General features: G+C 45.8%; 3 protein-coding genes across 3 annotated transcripts; all 3 read left to right on the forward strand.

The window, feature by feature from the left end:
- The first annotated feature begins 403 nt into the window (after nt 1–403).
- LOC120645192 lies at nt 404–4115 on the forward strand. The gene is made up of 4 exons (XM_039921965.1): nt 404–465; nt 2805–2975; nt 3043–3230; nt 3367–4115. The coding sequence occupies exons 2-4, from the start codon at nt 2819–2821 to the stop codon at nt 3757–3759; spliced, it is 738 nt and encodes a 245-aa protein (XP_039777899.1). The 5' UTR covers nt 404–465; nt 2805–2818; the 3' UTR covers nt 3760–4115.
- Nucleotides 4116–5170: 1055 nt separating this feature from the next.
- LOC120645193 lies at nt 5171–9175 on the forward strand. The gene is made up of 4 exons (XM_039921966.1): nt 5171–5481; nt 7557–7668; nt 7768–7975; nt 8783–9175. The coding sequence occupies exons 1-4, from the start codon at nt 5330–5332 to the stop codon at nt 8941–8943; spliced, it is 633 nt and encodes a 210-aa protein (XP_039777900.1). The 5' UTR covers nt 5171–5329; the 3' UTR covers nt 8944–9175.
- Nucleotides 9176–16302: 7127 nt separating this feature from the next.
- LOC120645195 lies at nt 16303–19316 on the forward strand. Its single transcript, XM_039921967.1, has 4 exons — nt 16303–16546; nt 16656–16863; nt 17770–17853; nt 18876–19316. Exons 1-4 carry the CDS (start codon nt 16415–16417, stop codon nt 18929–18931), a joined length of 480 nt encoding a protein of 159 aa, XP_039777901.1. The 5' UTR covers nt 16303–16414; the 3' UTR covers nt 18932–19316.
- The last annotated feature ends 728 nt before the right edge of the window (nt 19317–20044 follow it).

Genomic DNA, 20044 nt, shown 5'->3' on the forward strand with positions numbered 1-20044 from the left:
CCCGTACAACCGGTTTACCGGCCGGTTTTACCGGTTTACCGACCGGTTTTACCGGTTTACCGGCCGGTTTGATCGGTGGGCCTTCATGGGCCGGCCCATTTTTTTCTTTTTCTTTTTTGATTTAACTTTAAATTCCCACAAACTATACTAAATGAATGAATTTTTGAGAAAATTTGACACCATTAGATTCATCACACCTTGAAGTATTTTTAGGAATTTTTTTGGGAATTTTTCATTTTTTGAATTCAAATTTAAAATTTGAATTTTGGCCGGTTGGGTACCGGCCGGAACCGGAACCGGACCGGACCGGTTTGATCGGTAACCGGTCAAACCGGACCGGTTCCCACCGGTTAGGTTAACCTTGGTCTCGACAAGAGAAGAGAACGCTCTGACTCGGCGCCGCGCCGCCGCCGCCGCCGCCTTCCATCCTCCCTCGTTTCTCCTCGCTCTCGCGAACCCGGATCGGTAGGTCCCGGCCCCTGATTGCGGCAAGCTAGCCATTTCTTGCGCTTCCTTACGTTCTTGCATTTTTTCGCCCTTCTTCTTGTGATGGTGAAACCAAAGTCGCCTTCGCCCCGTGCTACACCGCCGCAACACGCCAATCCCCAAGGGACCATCTGCGTGCGTTCCCAGGGCCCTAAAGCCATCCCACGTTCAGAGGCGAGAGGAATCTATTCATCCGCGTTTGATTAACTTTCAGCGATATTTGTTCCTGCTGCTTGTGTTCTTCTGTGCGAATCAAGTCACAGCCTTCCTACAATCCTACCCCTGATTCTCGAGTGCTAATTTTCCTCGGATGCTCGTGTTTCATTTGCCAAACGGAATGTGCGTGGGAGAATATATTCCTGATTAACAACGTTAGCTGCTTCCGATATCTCTTGCTATCCATGGGTTTGTGCAGTGTGCAGGCTATCTATACATGGAAGTGTAGCACAAACTTTGGTTTTAATTTGGATACAAAATTTAATGACCTAGGTATCATATTGTTTGATTCTTTTTACTGATGTCGTCCCATTTTCTTTCCTTACCTATTTCTGAAATGTAAAGACTTTTATTTATACTGAAATGTAAAGACTTTTATTCATGTGTTGTGCTGCAGAGACTTCCTGAATGATATCTCCTAGATGTTTTCCAGATATTTGTGATATCCCTAGTCTATGCAATGTAATAATTTGTAGAATTGGGGTGGTTCAATTTTGCTCAAGATCATCTGTTTCATCTTAGTTTGTGCTAAGTCTCTAAAATTTTAGGTACCTCTTAATTTGTTTCCGTCCTGTCACTCATGAATCATGATGACTTGCCTGTCATTTGGAGTACACCTGGCAACCAATAACCCCATTGACCTGTAATCTGTACATAACGTTTTCTGTGCCTTCCAAAATAGTTATTTCGTGCCATCGTCCATAATTTTTCATCCATTAACCTTCATGCTTTCATTCATTCATCGTTCGTAGGCCCTTTCTAACAGTTATAGAATGGACCATTCATGTCCCATTCTGTGTTCAAACATTAGAAATAAAATTGTCAAGTTTATTGCAAGTTTCATTTCACTTAAAGAGCATGCAATTCGGCTGACATGTTAGTATGGAAAAATGTTTGTGTTTTGCTTCTTACAATTTTCTCATGAACATTTGTTGATATGGAAGCATGTCAACAACTGGAGGATAGATGTTTATTTCACTCGCAACATTGTGAGCTAACATACTAGCTGAAATAAGTTATGAGGAAATTTTATATACCTTCCACTGTGACTTATAGGACCTTTTAGATGTTGATGAGATCCTAAACAGCTTTTTTTTTTATTGCCTGTTTCTGGTAGTGGTTGCTTGGTTAGAGATTAAGTATTTCATGGATTCCTTAACTTTCACAATACACCTATTGTTTCCTTGAAATCTTTCACAATTCTTATGCAAGTTTATACACTATTCCATTGTACAATGCTGATATGGTAAGTTTTGTCTTTGTTTACGGACTGCTGCACTGGATTTTTTTTCTCTTGTGTTTGATTTTCCTCAGTGTACTAGGAAAAAATGGCCTCAAGAAATTTACTGGTTGCAAATCTTGTGTTGTGTGTTGCATAGGCATATTTTTGCAGAATCATAGCTAATCTTACGATGGGTATCCTCCATAATTTTGGTCTTGTTCCGCATACTCCCTCCGGGCTGTTTTTTTTAGGTGTCAGCGAGTGAAGTACAAGAGCTAAGACGAGTAGTTAGGAGCCTGTGCAAGTTTAATTCCGGTACTGGGTGCCGCGTCGTGTTGATGGGGATTGGCTGAGTGCCCACGTTTTGCATGCATGCGTGGTGCACCTCCTCACCAACATCCAGCCATATAAAACGGTTCGTTTTTACTTAGCACTCTTAATGACCTGCCTCGTGAGCCGATCAGCACCCTACATTATGGCCAAATAGCAAAACATGCTGGCGCCTAAAATAAAATGGTCTGGAGGGAGTAATTACCTAGCAACCGCTCATTCAGAATACATCTTTTCGTTTGAGCTAAGAATATTTATTTTTGCATGTTTTGTTACTGCAACCTAGGAGTCTTAAAAATGGATTAATTTCAAAGTTAGCGTACTGAAATCTTACTATACTGTGTATCATTGATTTGACTTATTTTATATCACATTCTGGTGTTTTTTTACTTCTGATTGGTTCTACTTCCACATACCCTGACACCCTGGAATAAACTGTTGAAAGATCTAATGTTATGGCTGTAAATAAATGTGGATTATTGATATTTTCCTATTGCAATACTAGTTACATGTTCAACAATTTATATGGCTCATTTTCAACAAATCATAGGATGTCTTGTTAACATGTCAGGAGCAATGGTTAACCATTATGAGCGGTCGCATGAAAGATTTACGTGGAGAGGCGTACTCCATACTCATGTTGATCCTAAGAAGAGAAAAGGTTTTAAGATCTTGTCACGCCCAAGGGATCGAGTCAAGGATAAAACCATCAATGTTCCAGGTTTGTTTTATTTCTTAAGCTCTTTAATACTCATGATGATGCATGTAATAATATTTTGTAATTATAGGCAGTTGTGTCTTTTACTCCCTGGCCACCGCCCTTGAGGCAGCATATCGTGCCTGTGGAGTGGACATTGATAAGCTCTCATGGGAGGATTTGTATGACATGGTCGATCAAGATAATCAATTTCGTGTCCGTGCTTCCCTTCGAGTCCTGAAGTATCGTGGAATTAGACGTGAAGCTGATTACAAGAAGGTATGCTGCCGCATTTTTTTTTAACTTGCACATTTGTGTATTTGATCCTGGCATCTTGTACCACATGCTATTTTCAGAAGCTATATTGTTTTCATCATTTAACTTTTAGTTTTGACATCTTATATTGTGTTGACAGGGCAATATTAATGGAAAGCGATTCAAGATAGCTCAATTTTGTGACATAAGCAATGGCTTGGACTGCCACAATATCAAGGGGGCCATAAACAATTATCTTAGCAAGACAGTTATGGTTGCAACATTTCCAATAAGCCACAACTACTATGATCTAGAAGATGGAGTAGAGAACATCTACGAGTATGATGAAGATGATCCTGTATTTGGAGGAGATGCCGGGTCAGAACAGATTTTCACACACATGGCAGTTATAACTGGTTTTGGATTTGAGGAGAAGGTTCCCTATTTTGAATTTTTAGATTGCAATGGTAAGACTTTTGGCAAAAATGGTTTTGGTAGGATATTACCCAGTAGCATAATTGCTCTCTACGCATTTGATGTTGTTGTTGACTAGATGCACTTACGTAAGTTGTGCTTCAGTGTCTTTGTAATTTTGGAGGCATAATGTACATTCTGCCAACTTTTGTGAAGTTCATGGACAGATGTCAGATGCCTATGAAGTACTGAAGTTGAGCTAGGTCAAGAACTTGATGGTCTCCCATTGTGGGCTTATTTGTATCTCATCATGAATTGGGTGCTTGTGTGAGATTGCAGCTCCATAGTATGTCCTCTGCTGGATGGAATTATGCACAGGATGTGAGCAATATACCTGTCTATTATGAACAAACCTTTGCTTGTACTGCTTAGTGAATACAAGTGTGCGTACACCTGTTGATCCCTGGTTTCTGCAATATGTTGTTACTTGTTCTTTGGGCTTGTGTTGTTGGTGACCCTTTATGAACATCAATTTTTCACTGAGTAAGGCCTTCAAGTTTACTGAATGGTCGTAGTTCTCCAATTTCTGCACATATTTTTTTTTTTGGAGTTTTCAGCGCCTAACCTGACTCAGTCTGGTTGATGAACATGTTAATCCTTTATTGTTAAATAAATGTATGGACCGAACTTCTATAAATAGTTCTTAATAAATCTCAACTTGTAGCATTAGATAGGTACACCATCTCTTAGCCTCATATTAGTACTGCTAATTGATTTGAAGGTGAAAGGTTTTCCTCCATATACATACCGGCCACCTCTCTCGTGAAAAAGTTACAACATAAACTGCAGGGAGTCTCTTAGGTTTAGATTTTCTAAAGTAATCTTTAGAATGTAGGTTTTGCCTCCTTCAAAGTTGCTGTGGCTTCACCATAGTTTACTTCATCCCAAATCATGGCATATATGGCATATGTTGTGTTCTGATCAACTTTTTTTAAAAAAAGAATAATATTCACTCCCTCTATTCTATAAAAAGTGCAATTTTAGGTCCTGTTTAGTTGGCGAAAAGTTGTTGGTTTTGGTACTGTAACACATTTCGTTGTTACTTGACAAATAATGTCCAATTATAGACTAATTAGGCTTAAAAGATTAATCTCGTGCTAATCAGTTAGACTGCGTAATTAGTTATTTTTTTTCAACTGTATTTAATGCTCCATACATGTGTCCGAACAGTCGATGTGGTGGGTACTGTAGAAATTTTTTTGAGAACTAAACAGGGCGTTGGATTTGAATAAAAATCTCATCTCAAACCTAAGATTTGATTTAGTGCCAAAGAGGCCAATAAATAAAGGCAAAAGAGTATTTTCACGCCAGCACTAATCTATCCGCAAAAACTAAAATTGCAATATGTATGTATGGTATATTGACCTGATATGAGCTGTGCATGTTACTATTTTTGTTTCCCTGTTTTAGTAGATTCGAAATTTAATATTGTAATTGTTTTATGGACTTTTCAACATTTATAGCAGCATCCTCATCGCAAAAGAGGAGGTTATCGCCCGCCCGGCTCGGCCCGGCCCGGCCCGGCCCGAATTCTCGTGCCTCTTCTTCCCCCTCTCTCACGCGCACAGAGCAGACGCACCCCCCGAATCCAATTTCCACCGAGTCCTACTAGGGTTTGCTCCTGGGGCGGCGATCTCGCTGTGGCGACGATGTCGATGGCCACGGCGGCTCCTCCCTGCGAGTGGGGATATCTCGCATGTTTCCCGAGCGACCGTCTCTCCGACCCTGCCACAGTTGAGCCGCCCTCCGGCTCCTCGGTTCCGCCTCCGCCTCCGCCTCCGCCTGCCCCTGCCCCTGCCCGGTAAGAAGAGCAAGTTTGATGCCTTCTGTTAATTGATTTGCTTTCTCCTCGTCCCGATCAGGATGGACTGAGTGAGCGCTGAAACTCATGCAGCAATTCTATTTAATTGGATTCTTTACTTTGGTCATCGGTACCAGCCAGTTTTTAATTCGTCCTTCCTCTTGAAATTCCCCATCTTTTTTTTTCATAGACCTAGATTAGACACATAGGTTGCCTTGTAATTTCAAGCAGAGGGAGTACTTTTTTGTTCTACCCAAATGATTTCAGATTTCATATAATAGAGATCGGTGGCCAAAGTTGCATTCCAGATACAGTATCAATGTCATGAATTAATGGCCATTGGGAGTAGTACGTCAACTGCCATATATCAATGGAACCTAATGGACAATGCCAGAGGATGCTTATAATTAGTAGCTCTGCAGTTAGTTGATAGGCATTTCGGTTGGATTCTTATATTTCTGATTAACAATGCTAGCTTTGACAAGGAACCTTGGATAATAACTTAAAAACAGATATGGCTTGCTTGATAAAAAATCTCAAGTGCTAAACTTGAAATAAACATAGCCATTAGAATCACTAACTAGTAATTTGTTACTACACCCTAGTTTCTACACAAGGTGCATTGGTTTGTATATACTCATTTGTGTTTTTATTCTGTGCGTATGACTTTTGTTTTGTGCCACTGTGCTAATTCTGGTGTAATTACCAAATCTGCTCGTTTGTGATGTAAGAGATGGGAAAGGAATGCTATTGTTTCAAGAAAATAGGAATGCTGTGCATTGCAATGCCACCATGGAAAATTTTTGGTCATCTATCTAATTGCAATGGCTTGGGTACCCAAAAACGTCAAATGACCTAGGGAACATATATATCATTTTAGATGCCTGATGGGGAACAAAATTGCAAACAGTTTAAAAGGTCCAAAGTGTCAAAAGTTACCATTCTTTCTGCTATATTTATAGTTCGGCACTATATCTCCCTTCGTTCTGTACATAGGACTATCTATGTTTATGTACACGTCTGGTATAAAGCACCAATTATGGTATATATAAAAGCACCTTGAACCACCTTATTTACAAACTGGCACTAGCTAGCTCTTTGCACAATATTTTTTTAGTACTGGGCATGCAGTTGTGCTGTGTGCATAATCAGTTAATCACCATATGCGCACCTCAAATTAGTAGCAGCATTTGAGATTCAGGTCTTGATGATGTGATTTGATAAAGTTAGCAAGTTATGATGTCTTAGCAAGAGAGGCAGTTGATTTGTGCATTGGATTGTGATCATAGCTAGTTAAATGCTGGAAAGTGGAACCGTATGTTATTATATTTCATCATGTACTTGTAGCTAGGACTTTTGATCATATAGCAGCATGTTGTTTAATCAAAGCGAAAAATCACTGTATTGGTGATAGCGTAATCTGATGCATTATCCACATTGCAAACACCCTAGCCCAATTATCTGACATACATTTATAGGCATGGAAATAGCTGACATCCACTTAGGTCAAATGTGTATCCCACTTTTCAGTATCCAAGTCTATCGACAAATGTAAACTGGTATATACTGTCCAAGTAAATTGTGCAGTTTCTCTTAAAGGTATTGCAGTGATACCTAGACAGTGTTTGGTTCGTTCAATGGTAACCTGAATGCAAATGTTGATTAGGTTGCAGTTCATTTACTGATGGAATGGATGATTACCCTCATTGTTTGGTTGCAAGTGAGGTAAACTTGTTAGATAGCATTCCTTTTGCAAAAACAGATATGAGTCGATTGAATGACAAAAGATACATCCCCAAAAGGATCTGATTACAGCGTTACTTGATTACAGGCCACCACAAACAAACACCTGTAACAGGACTCGTTACTGTCCATAATAGGATTACATTACATTTAACTGTCATGGTCGACTGGCCTTTAACTTATTTGAATGTGGAGTTATATGCTTTTATTTTTACTTTACAGATGTATTGTTGCATGTTGATACTTGATTGTTATTGTTTTCTTTATATTTTTTTCTGAACATTTTGATTTGATACGATCGTACGATTCTATTTGTGTGACGTTACGTGCAGGCTTCCTCAGAGAAAAGGTCCGCTCGACCTTCGAGCCAATCCAAAAGTTCAGCTTGCACAGGCCAAGAGGTTTGCAACGGGTGTCTTGGACCACTACAACAAAAACAAGAAGGTGCACTATACAATTTATCTACTCTCTAGATAAGAACATATTATCTATATTGGATTGGTGATTTCCATTGTTATGACTTTTTTAATTTATTGTCTCCAGATTAAATTTGAGCTCTTGGATGCCAAGCCTGTCATCAGTATACCCGAGCCACGCTGTTGTTACACACACATTAACTTCACCGCCAGGTCCAGCAAGGAGGATTCAGAGGAGCAACTTTTCTTTGCTGAGATTTACCACTGTCGCAAAAAGCGGTCTCCAAGTGGCTTTATCGTCACATGCTGTGAGCCATTGGGCCCTGATTTTAAAGGTGAGTTTTCTTTCTTATTAGTTGAAGATTAACAGTTTCTCTGTAAAAGAATGTACAGGTAGAGATGTACTATATATTACTGATCTTGAACTTGATCTTTGATTGAACTTATTTCTTTCGGGTTTCATCTCTAGCCTACCCCAACTTGCTTGGGAAAATAGGCTATGTTGTTGTTGTTGTTGAACTTGATCTTTGATTGAGTATGTTGTTTGACCAAATTGGAAATCACATCTGAATAGTATTACGATTTACGAGGCCTTCGTATTTTTCTTGTGGGTGGGGACTGATAGTGATATAGATGCCATTCAGACCCACAGCTGCATGTGTTGTTTTTAGGAATGTGTTTCTTAGTACCAAACTTATTCCTCATGCTTTTTTTATCTTGTTTGAAGAATGGAATAAACTGGTCCATCACTGGCTTGATCATTCATGAAAAATTTAGCTAGAGAAATATGGATTTTAGCCATATTTTCTCATTAGGCTGTGTTGACTCCTCAAACCAAACACACATTATTGAATTTTTTTCTGGTAATGCCGTTTATCCCCTTTGAAATAATTTTTCATGTTTTAGTGGTGCTATCTATCATGTGTAGCTTTGTACAGCTTGCATGCTGTGGGAGGTTAGGATAAAAGTTCCACCAAGTTCCAAATAAAATTCCACATAATTTGAATGTCTCAGTTGGCTATGCCAAACTCAAACTACTCTGCCTCTATTTCTGCCGAGTAATCATTGGGATTAATGTATCATGGTGTTAATAGTATCCCCAAGTCCTTTTTTCTGAAGCTGCTGCTATTTGTTTGCTGCAGTGGGACAAAAGTTCTGCAAGCTTGATGGTTCCTCGGCCGTGAGGAAGAATACTGATTTTACGCACTGTTTTGCCTGCACCGAGAGGATGCTGCATCCGAGAGGCGAAAACTATGTTGCAGGGCACTGCAACATCCCTCGTGTTTATGACTATGTGCGCTAGTAGTTTGTACATACCTTTTTTTTTTTTTGGGGGGGGGGGGGGGGGGGGTAGATCTAGTCGAAGGAGCATTTGGAACTCTGTACTTGTGCTATTGCTTCTCGTGACAATGTGTTACTCATTTTGTTAAGCTGCTAATGTAATGGAAGCAAATATTTGAGTCATTTGGTCCAGGGTGGGAGAGGACAGGACTCAGGAGGCTATATAATGAATGGTTTGGGTACCTATACTGTCATTGTACGGTCCTTGTATCCATGACGAATAGCAAGTATATATATACTACTTATGGTCCGGAAAAGAGTATCCAAGCACGACGAGCGAATTAAACATGAATAGGAGACGGACAGAGTTAGTTGCAGATGCACTGCTTGCATGGACGTAAATGTTTCATAGTTTTAACACGCATACACAACAAGCTAGTAAGAGGGAGCGATAGATCGTGAGCTAGTTGACTAGCAGTAGCAGAAGTAGTTAATTTATTAGCAGCAGCTAAATGCTTGCATTATTTAGCATGAGTGCAAGCTTATCTGCTTGCTGGAAAATCATCGTTCACCACCTTCGTCCGGACAATGGTGGTCTCGTCCCTACTGGCCGTCGTTGTTGTCGGCGTCAGAATCTGCGTAGCATGGAAATAAAATCAGACAGATTGACTGACTATGATTTTTGTAATAACTCTTATGATTTTTTTATAGAAGAAGAAATGTTAACATTTACTAACTCCATTTCAAATTGTAGTATTTTGATTTTTTTTACCCTAAGTTTGATCACTCGTCTTATTCAAAAAAATTTGTGCAAACATTGTCAAATTTAAGTTATTCTTGAAGATCTTGTATCGATAAAACAACCCACAACAAAAGAAGTGATATTTTGCACAAATTTTTGAATAAGATGAGTGGTCAAATTTGAGATAAAAAAATCAAACGATCTATAATTTGAAACGAAAGGAGTAGCACCTCCGTCTCTCACATCATCAAAACGACCTATAGTTTGCTGACAGCGGCGGCGAAGCCACTGAGCTTCCCCATATAGTGCACACTACTGGTACCATATAATGGGAAGAAAAAAAATCTTCCAAGCGGCTTATTCTGACTATCTAGGTAAAATGGACAGTTTGCTCACAAACTAGACATGTACATTATTATATCGTGCACCACCACCAAATAAATTATTCATTATGTTCGCTGCAACCGGCCAACAGTGTACCCCCGATAGTCCGATAATGTACTGCTCTTAGCAGCTAGGAATATAAGGCAACAAGCAGCAGTGTGCATGATATATATAGACGAGACGATTAATTCTTGCCTGCTTCTTCTGGCGGCGGCTGGTGGCCAACAAAGCCTCCCTCCTTGGGATGCCTGAGGCCGGTGCAGTAGAGGCAGTTGTCCCGAGTCTTGCGTTCCTCTGCAATCTCAACCACTGTAGTATGTACGTACGGTTGGGGAACAATAATTGATGGCAGCTCGATCGTTCGACGACGTACAAACCTTTGGTGATGAGCAGGGCGACCGTGGTGACGGCGGCGGGCTCCTCTTCGCCAGTGACCTCCGCGAAGAAGGTGTAAGGTCGGCCGTCTCCGCGCAACGCCGCCTTGAAGTTGACGTGGTAGTAGGCCACCTGAACTTGTGGCTGTCTTTTGCGTAGAGCAAGCTGATGGGCGAGTTTCCCTGCACACGCGCTCGTAAGATCGATCGATGATGCTATTGCTATATATGGATGGATCATGGATCGAGCACGCACTTACCGGCTGCTGGTTGTAGAACTGAACCGCCAGCCTTGAGCACGTGTTGGATTGCTCGCCCTCATCCTCCTCCAAATACCTGTCCTTGTCGAGCGGCCGGCGCTTCTTGCCGTCGTCGTCGTTCGGGTTCTCCTCCAAGGCTTCCCAGTGGCCAAGGAAACTGCCGCTCAACTTGTCAAAGTAGCTATCGATCGATCATAAAACGAAAAAGAAAACAAGAATAATTATTTGTCAAAGTACTCATGTAGCTGCTGCTTGTTGCTTGCATTTCAGCAAGTTACGTACGGTACGGTGTCGTGGAATATGCATACACTTACCTGTTGGCATCGTCGTCGCCGGAGCTGCCACCATCGTGGTCGGCCATCGTCAGAGCATGCATTGGTCGACGTACGATCGATCGAGGACGAACGAATACATGATGATGCATGCATGGCCGCATGGTCAAAAAGGCCACGAAACGAATGTAAGCAAGCAGCATCCCAGTTAGTTTCTCGTGACTCCTGTGCAGTGTGTACTGCTAGTCTCATACATAGTCTCTGTGTGTGTGTGTCAGCGCATTGGTCGACGATCGATCGAGGACGAACGAATGTACGATGATGCATGGTCAAAAGGGCCACAAAAGCAAGCAGCATCCCAGTTACTTTTTCGTGACTCCTGTGCAGTGTGTACTGCATGCTAGTCTCATAGTCACTCGTTTCAAAAAACACATGACTTTCCCTGGCGCAAGTACGTACGGTTATAATGATCTGAGTTCTTTTGTCAACGTAATGTGGTGTCGGTAGTCGGGATGCTATGCCGTGTGCTAACTAAGCAAGCAAGCGAGGCACAACCTGAGTGTGCTAAGTTCTACTTTCTCATCAGTTCATTTTGTTGTACAGGACCAACAACATTTATTTTACATCTACCTTTATTTCAAGAGCTAGAATTAATTTTTCGCGATCGTGCCTGAGCACGTTTTTCATTAAGAAGAAAGCAGTTACAGGCACAATCTTGATGCGGCCAAACAGAGCTTGACCAACACAAGAACACAAAGGACTAAAAATAGAAAAACACTGAAAAAAACATACACACAGACAAGAAAACACAAAGACACCACGAACAACAGCAAAGCAACACGGGGATGACAAAGGGCACGACCCACATCACAAGTCAGAACTTTACAACTGAACCTGCTAACAGAAACAACAACGTCCAGGGCACAAAGGTCAACGGCCTAACAAAGGGTGGCAAAGCATCCACCCGAATGACCATCCACGGCGGCAAAGCATCTGCCCGAGGCAAACTTCAACCAACACGACAGTGGCGGCGGCAAAGTATCCGCCAGACCGGAACAGCGGCAAAGCATCCGCCAGTGAAGAGAACCGACGACCAAGCGCGACCCGGACAATGCAGATGAGATGAGGCGAAGGCAGGCGCATAAGCAGAAACTCTCCGAGAAGAGCGGAAGACCACCACCAGCACAGCTTCCAAGACAACACCTCCAGAAAGGAAACAACGCCACAGGCGCCGTCGTCGTCCGACCAACAAGGTCTAGGTTTTCACCCGGAAGGTAAGCTAGAGAGGGAGGAAAAGGGTGGAAGGATGACGCCTTCAAGAAGGTAAACGGCGCCCGCGGGCGGCGTCGTCATCGGTCCGCAAGCGGAACCAAGACTTTCGCCAGCGGCAGCGGCGCAATAGCACAGGGGTCGGCGGCGGCAGCCCAAATCGACAGCACGGAGTCAATCAAGGAGATACATGTCAAGATTTGAGTAAACCAAATCACATTTCAAATCGACAATAGTACATCTTGTACGGTACGCATCTCTTACGGTACAAATCAACAAGAGCTCTTCGGAATTGAATGATATCACTTTGGGATGAAAAAGGGCCCAATCTCTTGGATGACACTCCAACTAACAGTCTAACAATGACCGCCTCGGTAAATAGGAATTAACCGAGGCGGTTATATTACACTGACCGTCTCGGTTATTAATTGATTTCAGGAGGCGGTTATTTCTATCTGTCTCGGTTAACAAAAAAAATGACCGCCTAGATTAATCCGAGGCATTAACCGAGACGGTTCATAATTGTGCCCGCCTCTGAGGGGTTTTGAAAAGGTCATGGTTTATGTTTTTTTAGTAGTGAACCAACTAGTAACAGGTTGCATCTTCTGAATTGTGGTTTCTCTAGCAGCTGCTAGCTAGGTAGCCATGGCAAGCACAAGTTTCTTGGTTAGCTGATCCATGCGTGTGGATCGATGAACAGCTAGCCACTTCGATCCACTTGGTTAGCACAAGTGCGGTGGCTGTTCATCAGTCATCACATTTCGTTCAGTGCCTTCCGATCCATAAATCAGAGAGGTAGCTGGAGCTGCATGTTTCTTCCGCCAGGGAGAACTAATACGAACCACGAGGCAAACACGGACGCTGTGCGCAATAGCAGTTTCAGTCCACCGTCGAGATCAACCTGCGAGACACGCGTACTCTGCCGTTCATGCTGCTGCTGGCAAGATCAATACGAACCCCTCAGTTCAGATTACAACACACGAATTCAGTTTTGTCCTGTAATTGTTCGGTACCTCCTTCACCTTGTTGCTGATGTCGCTCCGGCACCTAAGGCCCTAACTCTGACTCGGTGATTTATTTCGGAGTAGACATTACGTACTCTAGCAGAGATTTCTGTCCTCAATCTTGAAGATCTCGACCGCAGCCCACTGCCGAAACGATCAGACTCGTGCATCGCCGATCTGAAGTCTGAACCTGCGGAACATACTCTGCGATCTTTTTGAGAAGCTGATTCTGCAACTGCGATGCTCTGGTGCACGCATCTCCTAGTTGAGCAGTTGAGCTCCTACTCCGACGACTCACCTCCGCGACGCGAGCTCTACCTCGTCGCCGCCCTCGCGGGCACGGAGTCCGCGCGGCTGTTCCCCGCAGCTGGACGGCCGTCGACACGAGCAGCCCGCCAGCGTGCGTGCGCCGTGAGCCCGTGGCCACGGACCAAGCGCGCCTTCGTCTTCGCCGCGCTGCCGCCTCCGTGGACGGGCCCGGCGAACTCAGGTGCTGCTGCGTCGTGCTCTGGCCTCGTCCCCGGCACCGGAGCGCTGCCGCATCCCGGGACCCACCCCCCGGGGCGTCGCTCGCCGCAGCGCTAACGAGGACGACCGAGTCGCCGACGGGAGCCCACACCCGATCTGGGCCGCACGTCTTTGATCCAACAGATCGGAGGGACGTTAGGGGTGGACGGTATCTCAAATACCGTCCACTCCCGGTCGCGGCCCCGTCCATCCTGTTCGTCGCGAGGAGGCCGCCGCCGGCGCCACTGCTCGCTGGAGCCCTGCGCCGCGCCCGGGAGTCGATGGTTCATCCCCTTCCCTCCCACCCCTTCTTCCAGGTCCCCTTCTCCGGAGACGACAGCAACTCGCGTGGCACCGGCGACCGGCCATGGCCACGGCCGCGGGATAGAATCGCCTGCCGGACGGAGCCCAGGAGGCGGCATCTGTGCAGCTCTTCGCCGATCCGTAGCAGTTGTGCGGTTCTTCACAAAGTGTCAGGCAAGCAAATCAAAGCCGACATAAGGAGAACTCAATGGCAGTGGCGGCGGCGACGATGGCGGCACGCACATCTCGAAGCTTGCTGTCCCCCGGCCCCGGGGCGTCTCTCCCAGGCAAGCACACGGTTTCGCCCAGAACGGAGCGCGAGAGCTCCGGCGAGGTTTCCGGGGTCCTCGACGGCCGGCGGGCGCTCGCCGATGAGCCCGAGCGACGCCGCGCCGCGCTCCCGCGTCCGCCTGACGGTGACGACCGAGCCGCTGACCGCGGTCCACGCCCGATCTGGACCGCTCATGTTATATCCAACGGATGGCAGGGCCCCCAGGGGTGGACGGTGTTTCAAATACCGTCCACCCCCTGGATGTCCGCTCCTCATCGTCACGCCGGAGCTCCGCGGCGCCCCAGGAGGCCAGGACCGCCCCTCCCGTCCAGGTCCCCTCCTTCCGTAACTGCGTGGCGACACCAACTCGGATCGCTCCGGCCATGGCCGCGGGCACAAGGCGAGGAGGAATGAACGGAGCTCATGCCGGCCTTCAGCAGCGGCGCCAGACGGAGCAACGCAGGACGGAGGCGGCCGCGGCAGACGCTCGGCGGCGCTGGGAGTTCCTGCTGCTGCTGTCGCGACAGGCGAGCATGGCGACGAGAGTGCATCTCGCCGGAGCGCTGCTGGACGACGACGGTTCTGATGGCCGTCGCTTGCCTCGCTCTCCCCCAATCTATGGACGACGAGCCTGCCTGACATTGACTACGGTCGATCAGGAAGAAGCAGCCAAACAGGCAAGCTTGGATCAGGACAGTTTTCAAGCTCTGAAACTTTTACCAATGTTGTGTTAAAGCTTATTCCAATATTCATTCAACTGTTTATTTAACTTTGACTTTGAAATGATCGATCGAAGCAATCAAGCAATGTAAGCTGGCACAGACAGAATCTGCACAAGATCTTCTTAGTAGCGCTGCTGCCGCATCCCGGGACCCCCCGGGGCGTCGCTCGCCGCAGCGCTAACGACGACGACCGAGTCGCCGACGGGAGCCCACGCCCGATCTGGGCAGCATGTCTTTGATCCAACAGCTCGGAGGGACGCTAGGGGTGGACGGTATATCAAATACCGTCCACCCCCGGTCGGCCACCAAGTCCACCCTGTTCGTCGCGTGGAGGAGGCGGCCGGCGCCACTGCTCGCCGGAGCCCTGTGCCGCGCCCGGGAGTTGATGGTTCATCCCCTTCTCCCACCCCTTCGTCCAGGACCCCCTTCTCCGGAGACGACAACAACTCGCGTGGCACCGGCCATGGCCACGGCCGCGCATAGAATCGCCTGCCGGACGGAGCCAGGCTCTTCTCCAATCCGTAGCAGTTGTGCGGTTCTTCACAAAGTGTGAGGCAGTCAAGTCAAAGCCGACACAAGGAGAACTCAATGGCAGTCTCGGGAAGCCAAGCGGCGGCGGCGGCGGCGACACGGCAGGCGGCACGCACCGCTCGAAATTGAAGCTTGCCGGCCGCCGGGGCGTCGCCTCCGCAGGCCAGCAGAAGATTTCGCCCAGAACGGATCGCGCGTAGAGCTCTGGCATTGTTCCCGGGGTTCTCGATGGCCGGCGGGCGCTCGCCGACGAGCCCGAGCCGGGCGACACCGCGCCGCGCTCCTGCGCCCACCTGACGAGGACGACCGAGCCGCTGACCGTAGTCAATGCCCGATCTGGGCCGCTCGTGCCTAATCTAACGGACGGCAGGGCCTGCAGGGGTAGGCGGTGTTTCAAATCGCCGTCCGCCCCTGAGCCCTGATCATCACGCCGGAGCTCCGCGGCGCCCCCAGGACCGCCGCCCCTTCCGTGCAGGTCCCCCCTCATTCGCTACCGCGTGATTACAGCAGCTCGAATCGCACCGGCGGCCATGGCCACGGGCAAGGAGCGCAGTTCATGCCGGCCTTGAGCAGCGGCGCCAGACGGAGCCCAGGACGGAGGCGGCGGCCGCGGCAGGCGCTCGGCACCGTGCACGGCCTCGCGCGGCGGCGGCCTCCGCACCCTCCCACCGCCGCCGCTGCCTGCTCGGTAAGAAGGGCAAGTTTGATGGAATCTGATCAGGATGGAGACCTAATGACCTTAGTCTGTTTTCAATTCGTTCTTCGTCTTGGATAAGATTGGTTTGCACACTGGTAACCCAAATGCAGATGGAGTAAGATTGCAGCTCGCAAACTTTGGTTTGATACTATTAAATATGTGTGCTGCTGGGTTCAGGGCTCCTCGGAGAAAAGATCCACACGACCTTCGGGCCAATCCAAAAGTTCAGCTTGCGCAGGACAAGAGGTTTGCGACTGGTGTCTTGGAGCATTATAACAGAAACAAGAAGGTGTGCTACACAATTTATTCACTTGATCGAGGCACAAGAAAAGAGCATGTTATCTATGTTGGATTGGTGATTTGCATTGGCATGACCTTTGTTAATTTCTTGTGCCCAGGTCAAATTTGAGCTCCTGAATGTCAAGCCTGTGATCAGCATACCCGAGCCACGATGCTGTTACACACACATCAACTTCACCGCAAGGTCCAGCAAGGAGGATTCGCGGGAACAGCTTTTCTTCGCTGAGATTTACCACTGTGACAAAAGAAAGGCTCCAAGTGGCTTCATCGTCACTTGCTGTGAGCCACTGGGCTCTGATTGTGCAGGTAATTAGTTCTCTGATCAGATGAATACATTAGCAGTTTCTCTGTAAAACAATGTACAGGTATAGAAGTACTACTAAACAATTTAAATTGAACATGGATGCAACTCTGAATCTTTGATGCAAGAAAAATTGTGATGGGCTTCAGCGGTTAGTGTATTTGTATCTTTTGGATGGATTTGTTTATGATTCCAGTAATAGGTTTTGGAGGCTGGCTACTCTGGGTCTTGTTGTAAGTGATCCGAGTGGCTTCATCGTCACTTGCTGTGAGCCATTGGGCTCTTATTCTGCAGGTGATCAGTTCTCTTATCAGTTGAATATATTAGCAGTTTCTCTGTAGAAGAATGTACAGGTATAGAAGTACTACTAAATTTAAAATGAACATGGATGCAACTCTGAATCTTTGATGCAAGAAAAATTGTGATGGGTTTCAGCGGTTAGTCTGTTCGCATCTTTTAGATGGATTGTTTATGATTCCAGTAATATGTTTTGGAGGCTGGCTACGCTGGGTCTTATTGTAGGTGATCTTGAGAAAATATGATATTTAATTGACAATGTTGTTTTTCTGAATTATAGGAAATCTTGTCTTTGACTGCTATTAGGAGGCCTTCATATCTCTTTTTTTTTTTTGGGGGGGGGGGGGGGGGGGGCTGACAGTGACACAGATGCATTCATACCTGCAGTTGCATTTGTTGTTTTTGAGCAATGCGTTGCTTTGTCCCAACTTACTCGTCATTCTTTTTTTTTCTCTGGTTAGAAGAATGGAATAAGCTGGTCCGTTATTGGCTTGATCTGTCATGAATTCAGTAATGCCTCCTTTTCTGTTGAGTAATCATTGAGACTAATGCATCATGTGCTATAGTATCCCCTGAGTCATTTTTCTGAAGCTGCTTTTGTTTGTTTGCTGCAGCGGGACAAAAGTTTTGCAAGCCTGATGGTAGCTCGGCGGCGTGTTTACGACTATGTGCGTTAGCAGTGTACACTGAAGAAGCATGTCGTCCAGGCAATGTTCACCGCCTCCATCTACGTTGAGATTGGCAATGGGCAAAGGGCCCTTTTCTGGACGGATCGGTGGATACAGGGGCAATCCATCGAAGACCTTGCACCGTGCCTCTTTAATGCTGTTACTACACGTGCTAGACAATCGAGAACAGTAGCACAAGGCCTGCATGAGGATCGATGGACTCAGGACATTTCAGGGGCTTTGACTGTGCAAGTTCTCTTGGATTACTTGCGCATTTGGGACCTAACCAGGGAGGTTCACCTGGACATAGATCGGAGCGACCGTGTTTGTTGGATGTGGACACCTGATAAGGTCTTTACTACTGCATCTGCTTACAGATCCTTCTTCATGGCCCAGCACCCAATTAAGGGAGCAAAGATCCTCCACAAAACACGGGCTCCAGGTAAGTGCAAGTTCTTCATGTGGCTTGCGCTCCACGATAGATGCTGGACTGCTGATCGTCGTAAACGTCATGGGCTACAGAGTGATGACACATGCGTCTTGTGCTCTCAGTTGCCGGAGACCATCGATCACTTGCTTGTGGGCTGTCCTTTTTCACGTGAGATTTGGTTTAAAGTGCTACGGTGGCTAGGTTGGGAAATGGTCGCCCCCTCCACTCACACGACCAATCTATCTGATTGGTGGCTGGCTGCAAGGAAAGACGTTCCAAAGATTGGTCGCAACGGTTTTGATTCTATGGTGGTTCTCGTTTGCTGGCTTTTTTGGAAAGAAAGGAACAACAGGACTTTCGACCGGCGGGTGCGGACAATTCAGGATGTAGTACTCAAGGTGGCTGATGAAATTGTTCTTTGGGTTCAAGCAGGTTTTAGGCATTTAGATATGGTGGCTAGTGCCTTAGGTCGGTCCCCAGGTCGCAACACGGTTATTTTGTAATCGTTCAGCGCTAAGTCCGGGGTTGGTTCCACTTCTCTGTAACCAGCCCTTTGTAAACTTTTTTCTTCCCTTCTTAATGAAAAATGTGCTCAGGCACAGTCGCGAAAAAAAAGAAGCATGTGGAACTCTGTACTTGTGCCATTTTTTCACTTCACTGCTGGAGACTACTGACTGAGTTACCAGATCCGAGGCTTAACCTCACCTTTCCACTCTTCAAAGTGCTCGGTTGGTGACGGCCCATTATTCTGGATATCCTTGGTTTTCTGAAATCAATTACCTGAATGAGATAATTGATTTCGCTGTAGTTGTCTGAACACCAGCAAACTGCACAATGACTGTAGGGGGAACAAAACACATTTCTCACAATTCCAATTCTGCATTTGATCAGAGGAGTACTGCATTCTGAGATAAACATCGTCGCACTATTCAATTAGTTTGCCCATTAACCTACTTGGTCGGGCCCCTTTTGTAATCATCAGGGCCTCATTTAGATGTCCTTGTCTGAACCTTAACATACTGTACAATGACTGCATGTAGGAATAACGATGTATTTGATGCAACTCGCCAAGCTCTATCTTAGGGATGTTTGTTTTAAAAAATGTTTCATAAAGATATTGAACAGCGTCGCAAAATCCATAGCTTGCGTAGTCACATACGCACGCAGTACATGGCCAGGCCTTGTCTGATCAGAGTGTAGCATTCTGCAGTTCCACAAGGCTGAACACGCTTTACTCTGAAAAGAGCACCCACCTGTCCTTCTGATGCTTGCTTACAAATAAAAAAAAGATGCAAAATTTCCAAGCTCGCATTGTTACTTTGGAGTAACAAATCAAAGGCACTAACAAAGACTGGAAATTTGGTAAAGCTGCTAATAGTTCAATTCTATCTTCCAGCACTCTAACAAAGATTGCTCGGTTATTTTTCTATCTGTACCGGGTTGTGCCCAATCTGTCCTGCATTCCTGCTCACATGCTATTGAATGATATCACTTTGGGATGGAAAAGAGCCCAATCTCTTGGATGACACTCGAACGAACAGTCTAACATTAGGCCTAGCTCTCCATATGGTACATACAGTACTTTGCACACAAAAGTAGTACTGAATACTCTTTGCTGTCGACCTGAACTTCATTTGGTGAGTGTCGGTCACAAAAAAGAGAAAAAAGGTTGTGTGTTCTCTGCATTGTTATAGTTTCCACTTGGCACTAGTATGCCCCCCAGTTCTTGCAGACGTGTACAACTGACATCGCCTTTTCTCTTGAGTTTTTCTCTCTCTCCAATTTGCCATG

This window comes from Panicum virgatum, chromosome 8K, assembly GCF_016808335.1.
Source record: "Panicum virgatum strain AP13 chromosome 8K, P.virgatum_v5, whole genome shotgun sequence".
Lineage (NCBI taxonomy): Eukaryota > Viridiplantae > Streptophyta > Magnoliopsida > Poales > Poaceae > Panicum > Panicum virgatum.

Coding starts and splice junctions, on each gene's coding strand:
- LOC120645192 (XM_039921965.1), top strand. CDS start 2,819: ATGTCAGGAGCAATGGTTAACCATTATGAGCGGTCGCATGAAAGATTT. Junction 2,976..3,042: donor TAAAACCATCAATGTTCCAG/GTTTGTTTTATT, acceptor TTGTAATTATAG/GCAGTTGTGTCTTTTACTCC. Junction 3,231..3,366: donor GTGAAGCTGATTACAAGAAG/GTATGCTGCCGC, acceptor TTGTGTTGACAG/GGCAATATTAATGGAAAGCG.
- LOC120645193 (XM_039921966.1), top strand. CDS start 5,330: ATGTCGATGGCCACGGCGGCTCCTCCCTGCGAGTGGGGATATCTCGCA. Junction 5,482..7,556: donor CCTGCCCCTGCCCCTGCCCG/GTAAGAAGAGCA, acceptor CGTTACGTGCAG/GCTTCCTCAGAGAAAAGGTC. Junction 7,976..8,782: donor ATTGGGCCCTGATTTTAAAG/GTGAGTTTTCTT, acceptor TGTTTGCTGCAG/TGGGACAAAAGTTCTGCAAG.
- LOC120645195 (XM_039921967.1), top strand. CDS start 16,415: ATGTGTGCTGCTGGGTTCAGGGCTCCTCGGAGAAAAGATCCACACGAC. Junction 16,864..17,769: donor ACTGGGCTCTGATTGTGCAG/GTAATTAGTTCT, acceptor TGTTTGCTGCAG/CGGGACAAAAGTTTTGCAAG. Junction 17,854..18,875: donor AGTGTACACTGAAGAAGCAT/GTCGTCCAGGCA, acceptor AAAAAGAAGCAT/GTGGAACTCTGTACTTGTGC.